At 42.7% G+C, this 15,053-nt stretch overlaps 1 protein-coding gene across 13 annotated transcripts in view; it reads left to right on the forward strand.

Annotated features, from left to right (window-relative positions):
* Nucleotides 1-15,053, forward strand: part of CACNA1C (calcium voltage-gated channel subunit alpha1 C) — an 882,295-nt gene that overhangs the window by 739,652 nt on the left and 127,590 nt on the right. For 11 of the 13 annotated variants that reach the window (XM_050920782.1, XM_050920762.1, XM_050920792.1 and 8 more), the window contains 2 exons: nt 1,625-1,951; nt 2,239-9,784. In XM_050920782.1, coding sequence (XP_050776739.1) covers nt 1,625-1,951; nt 2,239-2,535 — 624 coding nt within the window. In that variant the 3' untranslated portion in view covers nt 2,536-9,784. Of the gene's footprint in view, nt 1-1,624; nt 1,952-2,238; nt 9,785-15,053 lie in introns of those variants that run through there. The other 2 variants (XM_050920754.1, XR_007768991.1) reach the window with 2 other exon arrangements.

Raw genomic sequence — 15,053 nt, forward strand, 5'->3', positions numbered from 1 at the left:
TCTGTTAATTTCCCTTTAGATATTAAACACTGTAGGGTGTCTTCTCATTGTGAATACTTGAAGAGTTATTCATAGAAAAGGCTCACACATATTGATATATGAAGGATATACACGTACATAACTTGCTGTGGTCCATCAGACACTCCTGGAACATTGTCAGTATTGTACTGGTTGGAAACACAGCTTGTATTATATTTCTACAAGAGGCTGAAGAATCAATTCAGTTGTGCTTCTAACCAACTTAGGACCCATCCTGCAGCCTATTCAATTTAATAGAGCTGCTTATGCGAGCAGAGACTGCAGCATCAGGCCTTTAGGGGGAGATATTCATAAGGCCCAAAGGCCAGTTAGGTGCCCATTTTATACTGAGAATTAATAGGAGCTGGACAATTAGGTGCCTTTAAAAATCTCCCCCTTTATGAAAAATGATCAGGTAATTGACCCATGGCACTAATAGAAGACTCTTCTGTTATCCCATTTCTTTGTCTGAAATCATCAGCATAGCATATTTAGAAACCATTCCTGTTTGTGTTAAAGTCAGTTGCCATTGATTTCAATGGGAGGAGGGCTGGAAAGTTAATGAGGGAACTTTCTGCTTACAAATAGTACAAAATCACACCTTTTTATTTTCTGTGGGTCGGCTTCATGACTCATGAATTATGTATTTAATTCTTTTGAGGGACTGGGTGGTAGTAATGGATATTGATCTTTTCACTAATAGATCACTACATAAAATCCAAAGCAGGTTGGTTTTAACTGAACGTTATTACCAACTAAGGCTGTGTCTACACTAACGCTTATGTCAGCAAAACTTCTGCTGCTCAGAGGTGTGAAAAAACACACCTCACCCCACCCTGAGCAACATAAGTTTTGCCGGCATAAGCACTCATGTGCACAGTGCTATGCCAATGGGAGACACTCTCCCACCAACATAGCTACCGCTGTTGAGCTAGTTTTATTATGGGAGAGCTCTCTCCCGTTGGCATAATGCGGCCACACGAGCGCTCTTACACCGGCACGGCTGTATCGGTACAGCTGTGCCGCTGTAAGCTTGTAAGTGCAGACATGGCCTTAGTATCACTGGAGACCTACATGAAATGAGTTGATGGTCTCAGTCCAGTTTCTAGAGTAGATATCACCAAAACACATCACCACAATTAGCAATACATGATGTTCGTGGTGGGATCAGAAGAGGAGTCAAAGATTAAAAGGATGTGGAAAATGAACTACCATGTCACCCTACATCGGAAGTGGTGGTCTCTCCGGTACAGGAATGAAAGCACTCTGGCAGCTTTATATGGGGGAAGTGTGCACTGCTGCTAGCTATGCTGTACCTGTTCCATGGACAGAGGATGTCAGTCTCCAGAGTTTTTGACCCGGAACATTTCACCAGAACAAAATAAGCCATTTTTATCGGAATCTTTGTAATATTTACAAAATGGATCAGCAGAAAACAGAACAGTGTTTTATTACCCACAGCTGTGTTTCACAGTGGTCAATCCCTCTACGTTCCCAATTAGCATAAACCCATTCAAGCCATCCTTGTAGTCTTTCCTCACTGTCTAGTCATTTGTGCTTCTAAGAGCTGGCTAATACGACATTCTTTCTCTCTCTCTCTCTGAAGGCACTAGCAGTGGCAGGGCTGAGTCCCCTGCTCCAGAGAAGCCATTCCCCAACAACATTCTCCCCCCGGTTGTGTGCCACACCCCCTGCCGGGCCCTGTAGCCGTGGCTGGCCACAGAAGACCATCCCAACTTTACGGCTTGATGGAGTGGAGTCCAGTGAGAAACTCAACAGTAGCTTCCCATCAGTACACTGCAGCTCCTGGTACTCTGACAGCACCAGCTGCAGCAGCCCTCGGAGAGCCAGGCCGGTCTCCCTCACCGTCCCCAGCCAGACTGGAGGGAACAGCAGGCAGTTCCACGGCAGCGCTGGCAGCCTTGTCGAAGCGGTAAGTCACTATGGCATGGGAGTGACTGCAGCAGCAACTAGAAATGAGTCATCTTTAGGGTGCTGTCAGAGGACAGGTAGTAGTAGTGCAAACAGCTGTACTGGGCTTTGGTAGCCATTTCCAGTCAGTGCTTGGTGGCGTGAGTAGGAGGAAAGAGAGGTTTGGCTGGGAAAAGGGAATGGCCAGACAGGAGCTGGGGTGGTGGATGGAAGGGTGATGGGACTGATGATGCTAGTGCTAATCTTTATCTTGGTGTTCTGTCTCTGGTTTCCCACTTGCTTTTGAAGGTCTTGATTTCAGAAGGACTGATGCAGTTTGCGCAAGATCCAAAGTTCATTGAGGTCACAACCCAAGAGCTAGCAGATGCCTGTGACATGACAATAGAAGAGATGGAAAATGCAGCAGACAACATACTCAATGGTAACAGCAAGCAAAGCCCCAATGGCAACCTCTTGCCTTTTGTTAACTGCAGGGACCCAGGGCAGGACAGTGCAGGAGAGGAAGAGGAAGAGGTGCAGAACCCGGATTGTAGAAAAAGTCAGGAGGAGCTCCAGGACAGCAGGATTTATGTCAGCAGCCTGTAGTTGCCAGGGCTGAAGCGATGATGGTTTTTTATTTGTTTCAATGTTCCTAATGGGTTTGTTTCAGAAGTGCCTCACTGTTCTTGTGACCTGGAGTAACCGGAACAGCGTTCTTCATTCATTTCTGTTGGGACGAGTCGCAGAGTTGGGTGGTGTAAGAGAGCTTTTCAGGAGCGAATACAACCCCAGCATGTGTCCATGAGGAGGAGGAAGAGGTGGAGGAGGAGAGCCAGCTCCCGCTTGTTCTCAGTCGCTGCACAAGGAACGATGGCTGCTTCCTGAATGCAAAGGAGAACCTCAGCTTCCTGTGGATGGCCCTAGCCAAAAGGACCCTGCATCAAACGGGTGTCTTTCAACTTTGCTTGTAAAAATCATTTTGCACATATTCTGTATGAGCCTCGCCGTCCCCATAAAGCCAAGGCCCTTTTGATTTGGAATAGAATGATGGACTTCTGCTGTGGATTCCAGTACCTTGTTGGGGAGGAGGAAGCAGAAGAAACCTTAGGGGACATGAGAGGCAAATAGCAACACTTCAGGAAGGCTTGTTGACAGAAAATGCAGAGACTCCCAGGCAGTGGTCTCTGCCAACCAATCAGAGCTCAGGCAGTCACTTCTGCCAATCAATCAGAGCTCAGGTAGCCATGTCTGCCAATCAATCAGAGCTCAGACAGCCAGCTGTGCCAACCAGTCAGAGAGCAGGTAGCAGGCTCTGTCAAGCAGAGCTGAGGCAACTTGCCCTTTTCTAAGTGAGGTGGTGATTGGCTTATGTAGATCTCGCCTTATTTTTGCAGTTTGATATTCTTGAAAGCATGTTCCAGTTTTTATTTTGAGTATTTTTGTTTTGTTTTGGAGGGAGAGGGGAGAAAGGCGTGTTTACAAAGTTTTGTAACCACCTACTCTTTTTGTTTTGTTCTGTCTTCACCTTTGCAAATGTTAAATTGGTTTGGTTACATTGTATTATTTAAACTATTTTTTCTCCATTGAAATTCGGTAGAAGCTATAATGATAGAAGAGTTTTATCAACCATTATGTACACCAAGAATTTGTAATTTAATTTGATAGTAATTGAAATCTCCTTTTTTTGGTTGTTGTTTTATAATTTAAAGATAGTAGGCAATGCACTTGATATAGTCTTGCACATTTGAGTGATTGATTTGGATTATTTTTAGTGCTGGTATTTTTGTGAGTGTGTGTGTGAGCGGCACTGAGTGAGCGTGTGTGTGTATGTGTGTATAAGTGCAGACCAGTTCTCCACTTCCTGGTTTTACCTTCAGGAGATCTGCATGTGGGGCCATTTGAATGCAAAAACAAACCACTGTCTCTGCTTTTGAAAGGGGAATCAGTAACTCTTTGCATTTTCTGTTCCACAAGATATGCAAAAACAATGCAATAATATTAATTTTAAAATACAATTGTGAGTTGTGTTGGCATTAAAACTGTATAGAAACAAAATTAAGGGGAAAAACAAACAAAAGTGAGAAGGAGTTATGCTTCAGTATATTCCGTGTGATGTTTTATTGCATTGATAATGTTTCTGTTGAAGAAACTGTAATACTTGAATTCAGGTCAGTTTCAGTATTTTTCAAATATTTTTTTAAAATGAATTGCAATTGTGCCAAGCGAATATAATGAATTGAATTAAGTTTGTTTTAAAAGATCACTTCTTGTATATTTTGCTGCATGTAAAGTAAATCATTTCGTATTTGGAGTGTGCCAAGCTTTACCTTTGAACTTTTAAGTGCTTTTCTATGTGTGGTTGGGGAAATCGGTACTAAATATTTTTTTTCATTTTTTAATTTGTACAATGAACAAAGTGTACCTAGTGTAAGTAACTAGTCTGCAATCCACTGACAGGTTGAACGTTACTGATTTTGCATATCTTGTGTACACTTTCCTTTTTCCTCACTCCCTTAAACATGCACAATTAATTTCTGAGTAGAGTATCTTGCTTCCTGAAACCAAGACATTTTATCCAGTCTTCATCCTCTTCCCTGTGCTCATATTCTCTCAATATTTCTTCTCACTAGGGTGGCTAAATCCATATGCCAAGCTGATCTGGTAAGATTTCTAGGAACTCAGCTGGCACCAGCAACTCTGGGGGGATGGGATTGTAATATGTAATATCATATTTCTTTCACTGAATCTCTAACTCTTGGTCATCAATAATAGAGTTTTCTGGGGTACATGATGGGCAAATGCAAGAGGCAGAGTCATTATCTAGGGAAAATAATCTAGCTCTGCCCTTGACTGATATTCCAGTGTAAATGAGATGAAGAATTCTGAGTTGTTACTCAAGAGAATTGCTCTGGTACTGCTCTCAGCTGGTGACACTGAGGGTTAGTGACGTGAGCCCATATTTTGCATTCCAATGTGCAATCTCATCATTCTCCTCATACCTGAGTTTACGGGCCAGGTTCTGGACCTCAGTCATACCACTTTAAATCTGGCATAACTCCACTGAAGTCAATGGCACTATGTCTCCCACCCATCTCAATCTTGTTATGGAATCTGAACTTCCTCTTGTTCCTCCGCCTGGCACTTGTCTCTTACTAGTGACAAACCAGAAGAGAAATATGTAGATCTTATGTAATTTGCTGGGTTTTCCTTGGAAATGGAGTCTTCATTTGAAACCACTTGAAACTGCATCATTTGGAATCTTGGCTGTCTCTGTCTAAAACTCTTACAAGTTTTGCTCCATTTTCCAGATGGATCCCAGAGTTGCAGATCAGTACTGAATAAAGAAGAATGATCTGACTCAGGAAAATCAGAACCAGACTTTCATCCAAAACTTGAGCTTATTCTGAGATCTGAAAATGTTTAGTTTATGTATGTTGTTTATATTTTCATGCTCCTCTGGACTTCCCTGGTTTTGAATGGGGCCTAAAGGAGAAATAACAAAGGGGTATTTTGGGTGGTATTGTATTTATTCCCAGTGGTATTATCAAGTGGCCAGCAGCACTTCAATATGTCCTGGATATCTTACATGGAAAAGCCTTTTCTCAAGAGATTTTTATTGAACCAAAGAAGCTTGCATCAGTTTAGCTACACATGGGGGGGGCGGGGTGTCAAAGTCTTGAAATCCAAGACTTACCTAGGCAAAATTATGCATAGATATCAATCAGCCCAGTGCTGAGCATTGTTACTTGTTCTTTACTGAGACAAACTCTTCTGGAGTTTTGCCTATGACGACGGTGATCAGACAGCAAGTGTGAAAAATCAGGATGGGTGGGGAGGTAATGGGAGCCTATACAAGAAAAAGATCTACAAATCAGGACTGTCCCTATAAAATCGGGACATCTGGTCACCCTAACTAGACTTGCATATGGATTCAGGATTTTATTTCTGGATACTTATCTGATCCAAATCAAACCTCCAAACCTTTTGAAGGGTCTCCATTTTTAGGTTCTCCACCTCCTGTGCACTGGACCTCCATGATGCATAGGTCCAGTGCTATTGAAAATGAAATAGTCCCACTCCTAATCACCTATTTCTGAGAGGGATCAGGTGGCAGAGTCTCCCTAACTCATTCTCTTTTACTGAATAGTTCATCTGATGCACATTTAGTGGTCACATTTATTGGTGCTCATCACCTCTGAAAAACAAGCTACTAATCTGTAGTAGTCTTTATTGAAGTCAGTGGGAGCTCTGGATGCTCAGCAGGTGCTCATTTTCTCTTAGGATTTGGCCTCAGGCTAGAAGATGAAGCTTACATCATCTACATCCTTCTGTGAAAACTGCTATTCCCTCAGTGATCACCCCCTGCAGAGGGCTGGAGAAACCCCATCTCTCTACTGAACAGTCCTCTACCTCCTACTTATTTAAATCCTTGTGCAGAGAGGACAATGCAGATGATGATATTTATAATTGGGGAGTGGTACAAAAGTCAGAACTTGCTGATGCCAGCTGTGCTAATTTCACTCTCTTTGGAAGATGGCAATTCATTTAGGTACTTTCTGACATACAGATTGCAATAAGCCTGAGCAAAGAGCTACTGCCTCCTTCAAGTGGGGCAGGGTCTGGGCCATGGTGGGGAGGAGAGGGCAAGTTTAGTTCCCTGGAGTGTCTTTCCTTTCCCTGTGTATTGGAGCAAGTGTCAGGTACAATCACTGCACTGTGGATGGAAACATTGAAGAAGTGAATGATTGAGGAGTTTTGTGTAAGGAAAAAGAAAGGAGGAAATAGTCTTATCTTCATCATTTGAGTGTGGTTGATCTGCAGCTTGCTAACAGTACACTGCAGACTAAAGACATTTCTTACAAAATAACAAACCTTCTCTCTTATCACCCCTGGTCATTACTCCAGGCAGCTCCAGGCCAGTCACACTGGATGCATTTCTTTTTTCTTCCTTATTCTGTGTGGCTGCCATAATGGAAAAAGTGGGACTGATGATTCAGAGCTGGAGTTTCCTTATCCACAAAACTTTTCTGCATCATCTGCCTCTTCAGCTGGACATATGAATGATGATGATGTAGATGCTGCTGCTACTGTGAGGGGTTCAACCTTCAACCCAGTCTGGAGGGACAGCTGAAGGAGTGCCATGTACAGAATCGCATCTATTTCTGCTTTGTTTTCTGACTCAAAACCCTGCCCCTTTGATGTCTACGACAACAACAAAAAAAGGGCAAATGCATTTTTTTACATTTCTTGGTAATTTTCAAAGCAATGTATCATTGCTTTCTTTAGACTGATGCCAATATAACAGTTGTATGGGTCTCAGCCAGGCTCCTGTGTCTTTTCTGACTGCTAGTTTCAGATTGCTGTGTGAAAAGTATGCATGTTTGCACACAGACACAATCCCACAAGGTGACAGACTCACAAGCCAGTCAGGTTGCTAACATGCTTTTTACATGCAGTTGGAGGCCTCTTGCTTCTTACATACATATGAAAAAAATAATCAGCAAACCAGAGAATATTCTTTAATGAAGCAGCCACATTTGGATAGAACTGAATAATAATTTATATCCACAATACAGCCTCGACTGTCCAAGTGTCATGTGGGACACTGAGTAAGACATTTGGAAATCAAGGGATTTTAAAGTAATTAACATCTATCAAGGAACCAGAATTTACGTAAGATACTGGTGAGTTTTGATAGGTTCAGATAATCAAGATTGTAGTGCATATAAAGAAAATCATAATTCCAGTCAAAAGACCTAAATCACGTCTCACTAATGCCAGTGTAAACCAAGTATAATTCATTTGAAGCTAATGAGGTAATACTGGTATCACACCGGTGTGAAATCAGAATCAGGCCCAGAAAATTTATTTTTTCTTCCCTGAAGGAGCCTGACTATAAATTTTGCATAAACCAGAGCTATGTTTTTCATTTTTATTTTAATATTTGATTTTAGTTGGCTTTGTAAGATTAATTTAAAATGGGAATAAATGTATAAGCCCCAGGATCAAAACAGTTCTTATCAGAAGTCCAGTCCCAAGAAAGTCCCTCTGCTGCTGCTTTGTTTCTGAGGATCTTACAGTAAGAGCTGTATGGCTTCCCTGCTTCAGTGGGCCTGACATGGGGGCAGGTGAGAATGGCTGCACAGCAATGAAATGAGTGGTGCAGCACTAAAAACAGATGGGTCTCTAACTTAACCACAAAAGGTCTGTGGTATCACACTAGGATGCAAGTCTCTCCTGATATTAAATTCAGTGTCCTGTTCAAAGCCCCTATTCTCCCCACCTTGTAGAGACTTTGCTTAAGGTGAGCATAAAGAGCAGCTCCTCTTTAGAAGTGAACAGTCCTGTCTAAAGGGCTACCCAAAAAGTGCATCTTCAATAAGCAAACTGCTGTAGGCATTTATCTACTTCAGCATTACGAATGACTTCACAGGAGGCAAAAATCAATAGCCCACAATCTCACACTGTTGCTTTTTTGTTCCATCTCACTCAGACAACCTGCTTTCATTGAAGTCCATCACATTCTCCAGCCACTGCTTTCACTTGATCCAGGAGCAAACTAGCTGGGTCATAAGCCAAATGCTATGCCACAAATGCAGACCAGGGCAGACATGCCTCCTTCCTAGAACAGATCCTCGCCCAACCTTCAAACAAACCTCCTTCCCACGCAGTAACCTTCCCAACCTTCATCCCCTACTTAGTACAGAGCCCTCCCACCACTGGTCTTCTCAGTTATATGATAAATGTCCTGAGTTGTCCAGCCAGGCAAAATGTAATCTATTTCCCAGAGAGAATCCAGAGCCAGTTTGCTCCTGGCTCAGTCAGACAGACTAGTATTCAATACTCCTTAAAACCTCTGAATGCCATGACCGCTTGTGGAAGTGACAGATGCAGGGGAGTCCAGTCCAGCTATGATCATCTGAATGGGGGAAGATCTCAAATAACTAAAAGTGAGATTTTGAATATCACGTTACCAACTGCTGCATCACCCAAGAGAGATACTTTTAAAACTGCCTTAACAAAATGAATTCAGAATGAGGGAGTCTCCCTCCAAACGAGTGCCACATGGCAACCAGGGAAAAGCCATTTGGGGGGTGAAACCTGGCTGGAAGTGGCTGGAATCCAGCTTAATTCCAGAGGTGAAAACATAGTTTGGGGCCTGATCCTGTAGTACTTACTCAGGATAAATTCCCCTTGACTTCATTGATTAAAGACTGCAAGATCAGCACTTTACAAGGCAGAGGTGGGTATTCTCTTGCCTGCATCTGATTAATTTGGGGACTGATCCTGTAAGGTGCTAAGCACATGTATTTCCCATTGGCTTCTGCGGAAGATTTGGTTGCTCAACATCTCTCAGGCTCAGCACTTGAACATCATTTTCTGCTCGGACCATCAGCTATAAATGTTGATAAATGCAAGTGTTTTGCCTTCATTTTAATTGCCCAATGCTGTTAAATGAACTGCCCTAGATATACGCCACCCCAGATGTAAATCTCCTCTCCCACACTTCTCTCCACCCCAGATGTCCCTATCATCCTCACTGAAGCCATTCCCAGTACTAGTTCTTTACCACATCCCACTATTTTATACCCAGGTTTCATGAAACCACAGAAATGCTTTTGTAAATAATGCTGTACAGTTTGTAACTGTAAGTGTACGCCTGTCATCGGTGCCAGAGTACGGCTTGCCCTCTCGCACGTTTTAAAAAAATCAACGACGGAAAGTTAGAGCGAAGGGCCCACAAGTGAGCGATAGGGTCATCTCTATGTGGGACAAATGTATATTCCTGTAAGATTGCATTTTTATCTAAGGAATGATGTTATTTTAAAAATTGCTAATAAATTTCTAAACAATGCCTAGATTGGTTTAGTATCTGTAAATTTTATCATAACTTCTTTTACACACCCATCCGCTTCTCTCAACAGTGTCTAAAAACAAGCCAAGTGCCTGCAAACCCTTATTCACTTGAACAGTCACACTGAAGTTAATGCGATTACTCATGTGATTTAAGAGTTCGCAGAATTGGGTTCTTGGTACTGACAAGACCATCCTGATAAATATCACCCTAGAAAAGTCAGTTACATTTTATAGTAGAATGACTCTAATTACATTGTAGTTACTCTGCAATGTCTGACTATAAAGTGTAACCCGTGTAGTTAATCTTCTGGCTATAGGATTTTGTGCTACATATATATCAAAATGTATAATTTCAGCATAATTACAATTAAATGAATACCTTAAGCATGAAACTAACAGAGTATTAATAACGAATTAAGTCACCTATTTAGCTTACTGATTACATGAATGTGACATAACTATCCTGCAATTTTATTTTTAAATAATTCCAGTGGAACAACACTGTTATTACAAACACAGTATAATAAACCATAGGTAATTACAGCCACTGTATTGAAAAGTGATTCAGAAAATTCTTCTCCAAAACAAATCAATGATTCTTCTTCAGCTGTTTGTAAATAGTCTCTGATATTGGTAACCAAATGTTGCAACTGAGGGGAGTCTTCCAAAGCAGACCATAATTACTGGAACCTTTCATTGCAGCATGAGGCTATTAGGAGGAGGAACAGACACAAGCCAAACTCACCACTGGCATAAGCTGATCTAATGTCATTGAAACGGAGTCATATTTTCTTATCCAAGGACTAAATTTGGTCTTCAGTTAGAAACTTTCACCACAAAACCATGAGACACTGGCTTGGTCTCAAATTCCATTACAAACCGAACATTCAGCTCAGATTTGTTGAAAAGTTTACTTATCTGCGACCCATTTTAGGATCAGGTGAGCCAGGTGATGGTTTTCTGTTGAAACTATGTGGAATGTGTGGTTTCGATGCAAAATCAGATGAAACTCCAAGGTTTAGAATGTATTTGAATTTCAGGTTGAGGATGTGTTCAGACTGAAACTCAGAGTGAAACCTGTGACGGTGGGAGGAACTCCATGTACATCAGCTAAAAGGTTTGCACAAGCCCTTGTGAACCTAAAGTACTGAAAGTTACTCCCTACTATAGGGAGATATAGTACTATGCAGTTTCATAACACCTTCCACTTAAGGACCTCAAACCACTTTAATCCAATGTTTATGAATTGAAATTCATATCACCCCAAGCAGATTGTTATATCCCCAGTTTACTGATGGGGAAATGGGCCCTGAGAAGTTGTGACTTTCCCTAGGATACACCTGAAGTCAGTGACAAATCCAAGAACAGAAGCCAGCTCTCTGAGTTTTCAGCCCCATGATTTAACCACAAGACTATCCTTCTCCTAGCAATAATGTGCATGTAATACGTAACTAATTCAGTTTACAGCAAACGCTGAGGTAAGAAGTGAAAACTCGAGTCCACCTTTGGCTAGCCTGTCACAGGAAGGCCAATTTGAAGTCTGCATAACGCTGTGTGTTAATGGATCTTTCCCCTGGGCACTCCAGCCTTTGACAGCATGGCAGGGCTTTGGCTTGCTCTTTCTGTCTGTGTTCCAATGGGCAATTTACAGTCAGAGTTAGAAAGAAACAACGAAGCCAAGAGCTCTGAGATGCACAGGCTACAGGGCACTTGTTGATCTTTTATTTTTTTTAAATCTGCCCCAATAGGAAATGGGTTTTCAAACATCCATGAAGGGAAGACATGAAAATGGGGAAATAAACATTGTAAATGAAACACAACAAACCTAGGGATTTATAATGAGATCTAAAGCCTTTCATCTCTAAATTCAAGTTGGCTTGGATCAGCAGTGATGGGAAGTGGTTACTATCTGATGACTCCCTGAATTGTGGTCTCAGCAAAGTTGCATCCACAGCAGAACCACAAACTGGCCCTTTTACTTGCAACCAGAAGGCCAAGGACTAAATGAACAGAGATTAATCTGTTCTCTCACCCCTAAAGTGGGCCCTTCCATAATGTAGTAGGAAGAGAGCCTGAGACATAAGCCCTTGTATCAGAGGCCTGGTATAAGGCAGGCATTGCTCAGAATCTGGTGAGAAGACAGTTGATATTGCAGAAATACACATTCCTCAGACGTGCTAAGCACAGAGTACTCATGCAAACACATCCCAATATCAAGTGGTACCAGAACATCCCGATACCAAGGATGATACAAAAACATTCCCCAAGGATAACAGAAACACACTGACCCCTCCTAAAAGATAAGGTCAGGATAACAGAACATAACTTAAAAGCAGCAAAGAATCCTGTGGCACCTTATAGACTAACAGAGGTTTTGGAGCATGAGCTTTCGTGGGTGAATACCCACTTCCTCAGATGCATGTAATGGAAATATCCAGGGGCAGGTATATATATGTGTGCTAGCAAGCAAGCTAGAGATAACGAGGTCAGTTCAATCAGGGAGGATGAGGCCCTGTTCTAGCAGTTGAGGTGTGAAAACCAAGAGAGGAGAAACTGGTTCTGTAATTGGCAAGCCATTCACAGTCTTTGTTCAATCCTGAGCTGATGGTGTCAAATTTGCAGATGAACTGAAGCTCAGCAGTTTCTCTTTGAAGTCTGGTCCTGAAGTTTTTTTGCTGCAGGATGGCCACCTTAAGGTCTGCTATAGTGTGGCCAGGGAGGTTGAAGTGCTCTCCTACAGGTTTTTGTATATTGCCATTCCTAATGTCTGATTTGTGTCCATTTATCCTTTTCCGTAGAGACTGTCCAGTTTGGCCGATGTACATAGCAGAGGGGCATTGCTGGCATATGATGGCGTATATTACATTGGTGGATGTGCAGGTGAATGAACCAGTGATGGTGTGGCTGATCTGGTTAGGTCCTGTGATGGTGTCGCTGGTGTAGATATGTGGGCAGAGTTGGCATCGAGGTTTGTTGCATGGATTGGTTCCTGAGCAAGAGTTATTATGGTGTGGTGTGCAGTTGCTGGTGAGAATATGTTTCAGGTTGGCAGGTTGTCTGTGGGCAAGGATTGGCCTGCCACCCAAGGCCTGTGAAAGTGTGGGATCATTGTCCAGGATGGGTTGTAGATCCTTGATGATGCGTTGGAGGGGTTTTAGCTGGGGGCTGTATGTGATGGCCAGTGGAGTCCTGTTGGTTTCTCTCTTGGGTTTGTCTTGCAGTAGGAGGCTTCTGGGTACACGTCTGGCTCTGTTGATCTGTTTCCTTATTTCCTCGTGTACATCGGCCAAACTGGACAGTCTCTACGGAAAAGAATAAATGGACACAAATCAGACATTAGGAATGGCAATATACAAAAACCTGTAGGAGAGCACTTCAACCTCCCTGGCCACACTATAGCAGACCTTAAGGTGGCCATCCTGCAGCAAAAAAACTTCAGGACCAGACTTCAAAGAGAAACTGCTGAGCTTCAGTTCATCTGCAAATTTGACACCATCAGCTCAGGATTGAACAAAGACTGTGAATGGCTTGCCAATTACAGAACCAGTTTCTCCTCTCTTGGTTTTCACACCTCAACTGCTAGAACAGGGCCTCATCCTCCCTGATTGAACTGACCTCGTTATCTCTAGCTTGCTTGCTAGCACACATATATATACCTGCCCCTGGATATTTCCATTACATGCATCTGAGGAAGTGGGTATTCACCCACGAAAGCTCATGCTCCAAAACCTCTGTTAGTCTATAAGGTGCCACAGGATTCTTTGCTGCTTTTACAGATCCAGACTAACACGGCTACCCTCTGATACAGAACATAACTTGTTAATATCGGGGTATAAAGATGTATCTGAGAGGGTGTATTTTGGCCAGCCTCAGGGGCAGTGGAAAATCCCACTACTGACTGAGCTGAGTCCATTTTCACAGGCATACATGCCTTAGTATCCTTAAAGAGTCTGCCAGATGCTATTACCATGCTTCGTCAACAACAAACCTGGCTGGGTGCCTTTGTACCTTAACGGATCTTGTGATCATTAGGCAGTTTGCTCAAGGTCTGCTGTGCCGACTGTCTGCAGAGCTGGGACAGCACACAGGGAGAACGCACACATGCAGCCACATGTGAGAGTTAATGTACATGGGTTCAGTGTGGCAAAGTTTTATTTGACGCTTTTTAGCTAGAGAACTTCAGTCTCCAGCACTGTCAGGACAGCACTTACCATGAGCAATAAATTCACTAAACTGAATAATACAAAAGTTTCATTTTGACTATCTGTGGGCAATACAGACCAAACAATAGTTGGCTGGTGACAATTTCAGCTTGTGTATACTTTGCTTGGGTAGGTTCAAGATATAAAAGGCTTTATTTTCCATTGCCTTGCATTGTGTGGTCACTTATACCTGCACAAAGTTTAAAATGCTACACAATCCCAATAGGAGCATCTTACACCCACTTTGACTACACAGGGTGCAAGGCAGTGGAGAATCAGGCCCTAAATTCAGCTCTGGATTGAGTTTGATTAAGGAGTTCAAATCTGAGATTTTCATTTGGCTCATAAATAAAAGGGCAATTTGGAAATTTGGCTCTGAAACCAGTATTGGTTGAAGGCAATCTTTATGCTTACTGTGACAGCAATGGTTGCCACTCATTAGCTACGTTTCTTTTCCTCACATCAATATGCCATGAACCCATAAAGGAAATTGTTTACCTTGTATTTTTCTCTTTGCAACTGAACATAACCTACTTTTAGGATCTTACAGGATTCAGTGACAGCAGCCTCCAGAATGTTGTCCTTCCCCAGAGACCTATAATGAACTGTTTGAACAGCATGGCCAGGTCACTAGCTTTGTTTACTGGTTAGGTGTGTGGAAAGTGAATACTCATGAGGCTCAGACACCAGAAAACTTTGATTGGATCCATATTGCTGCTGAAACACAAGGTAATTTTCAAAACGTGCTCGCTCCAACACTTTCTTACTCAAATATGTTCTTTTGGAGCGAGCAGGGGGAGGGGGCCAGGAAGCGTGCTTGTTCCAGGAGCAGAAAGCAGGGAGAGTGTCTCAGTGGAGGTAGTGACAACATGTTTAAAAATAACACCTCCCCAGAAACACATTCCGTGCCTGGAATAGATCTCAGACCACTTCGTACTCCGGGACCGCCCGCAAGCCAGATTCGGGCTGCTCCTGTGGGGAGCTCAGGGCAGAGGAAAGCACGCAGCGACTCCCGCCCTCCTACTGATCCCCCTGCAGCGACAGCCGCACGCCAGCGATGCGTGG

The sequence above is a fragment of the Gopherus flavomarginatus genome, chromosome 1 (assembly GCF_025201925.1).
Source record: "Gopherus flavomarginatus isolate rGopFla2 chromosome 1, rGopFla2.mat.asm, whole genome shotgun sequence".
NCBI lineage: Eukaryota > Metazoa > Chordata > Testudines > Testudinidae > Gopherus > Gopherus flavomarginatus.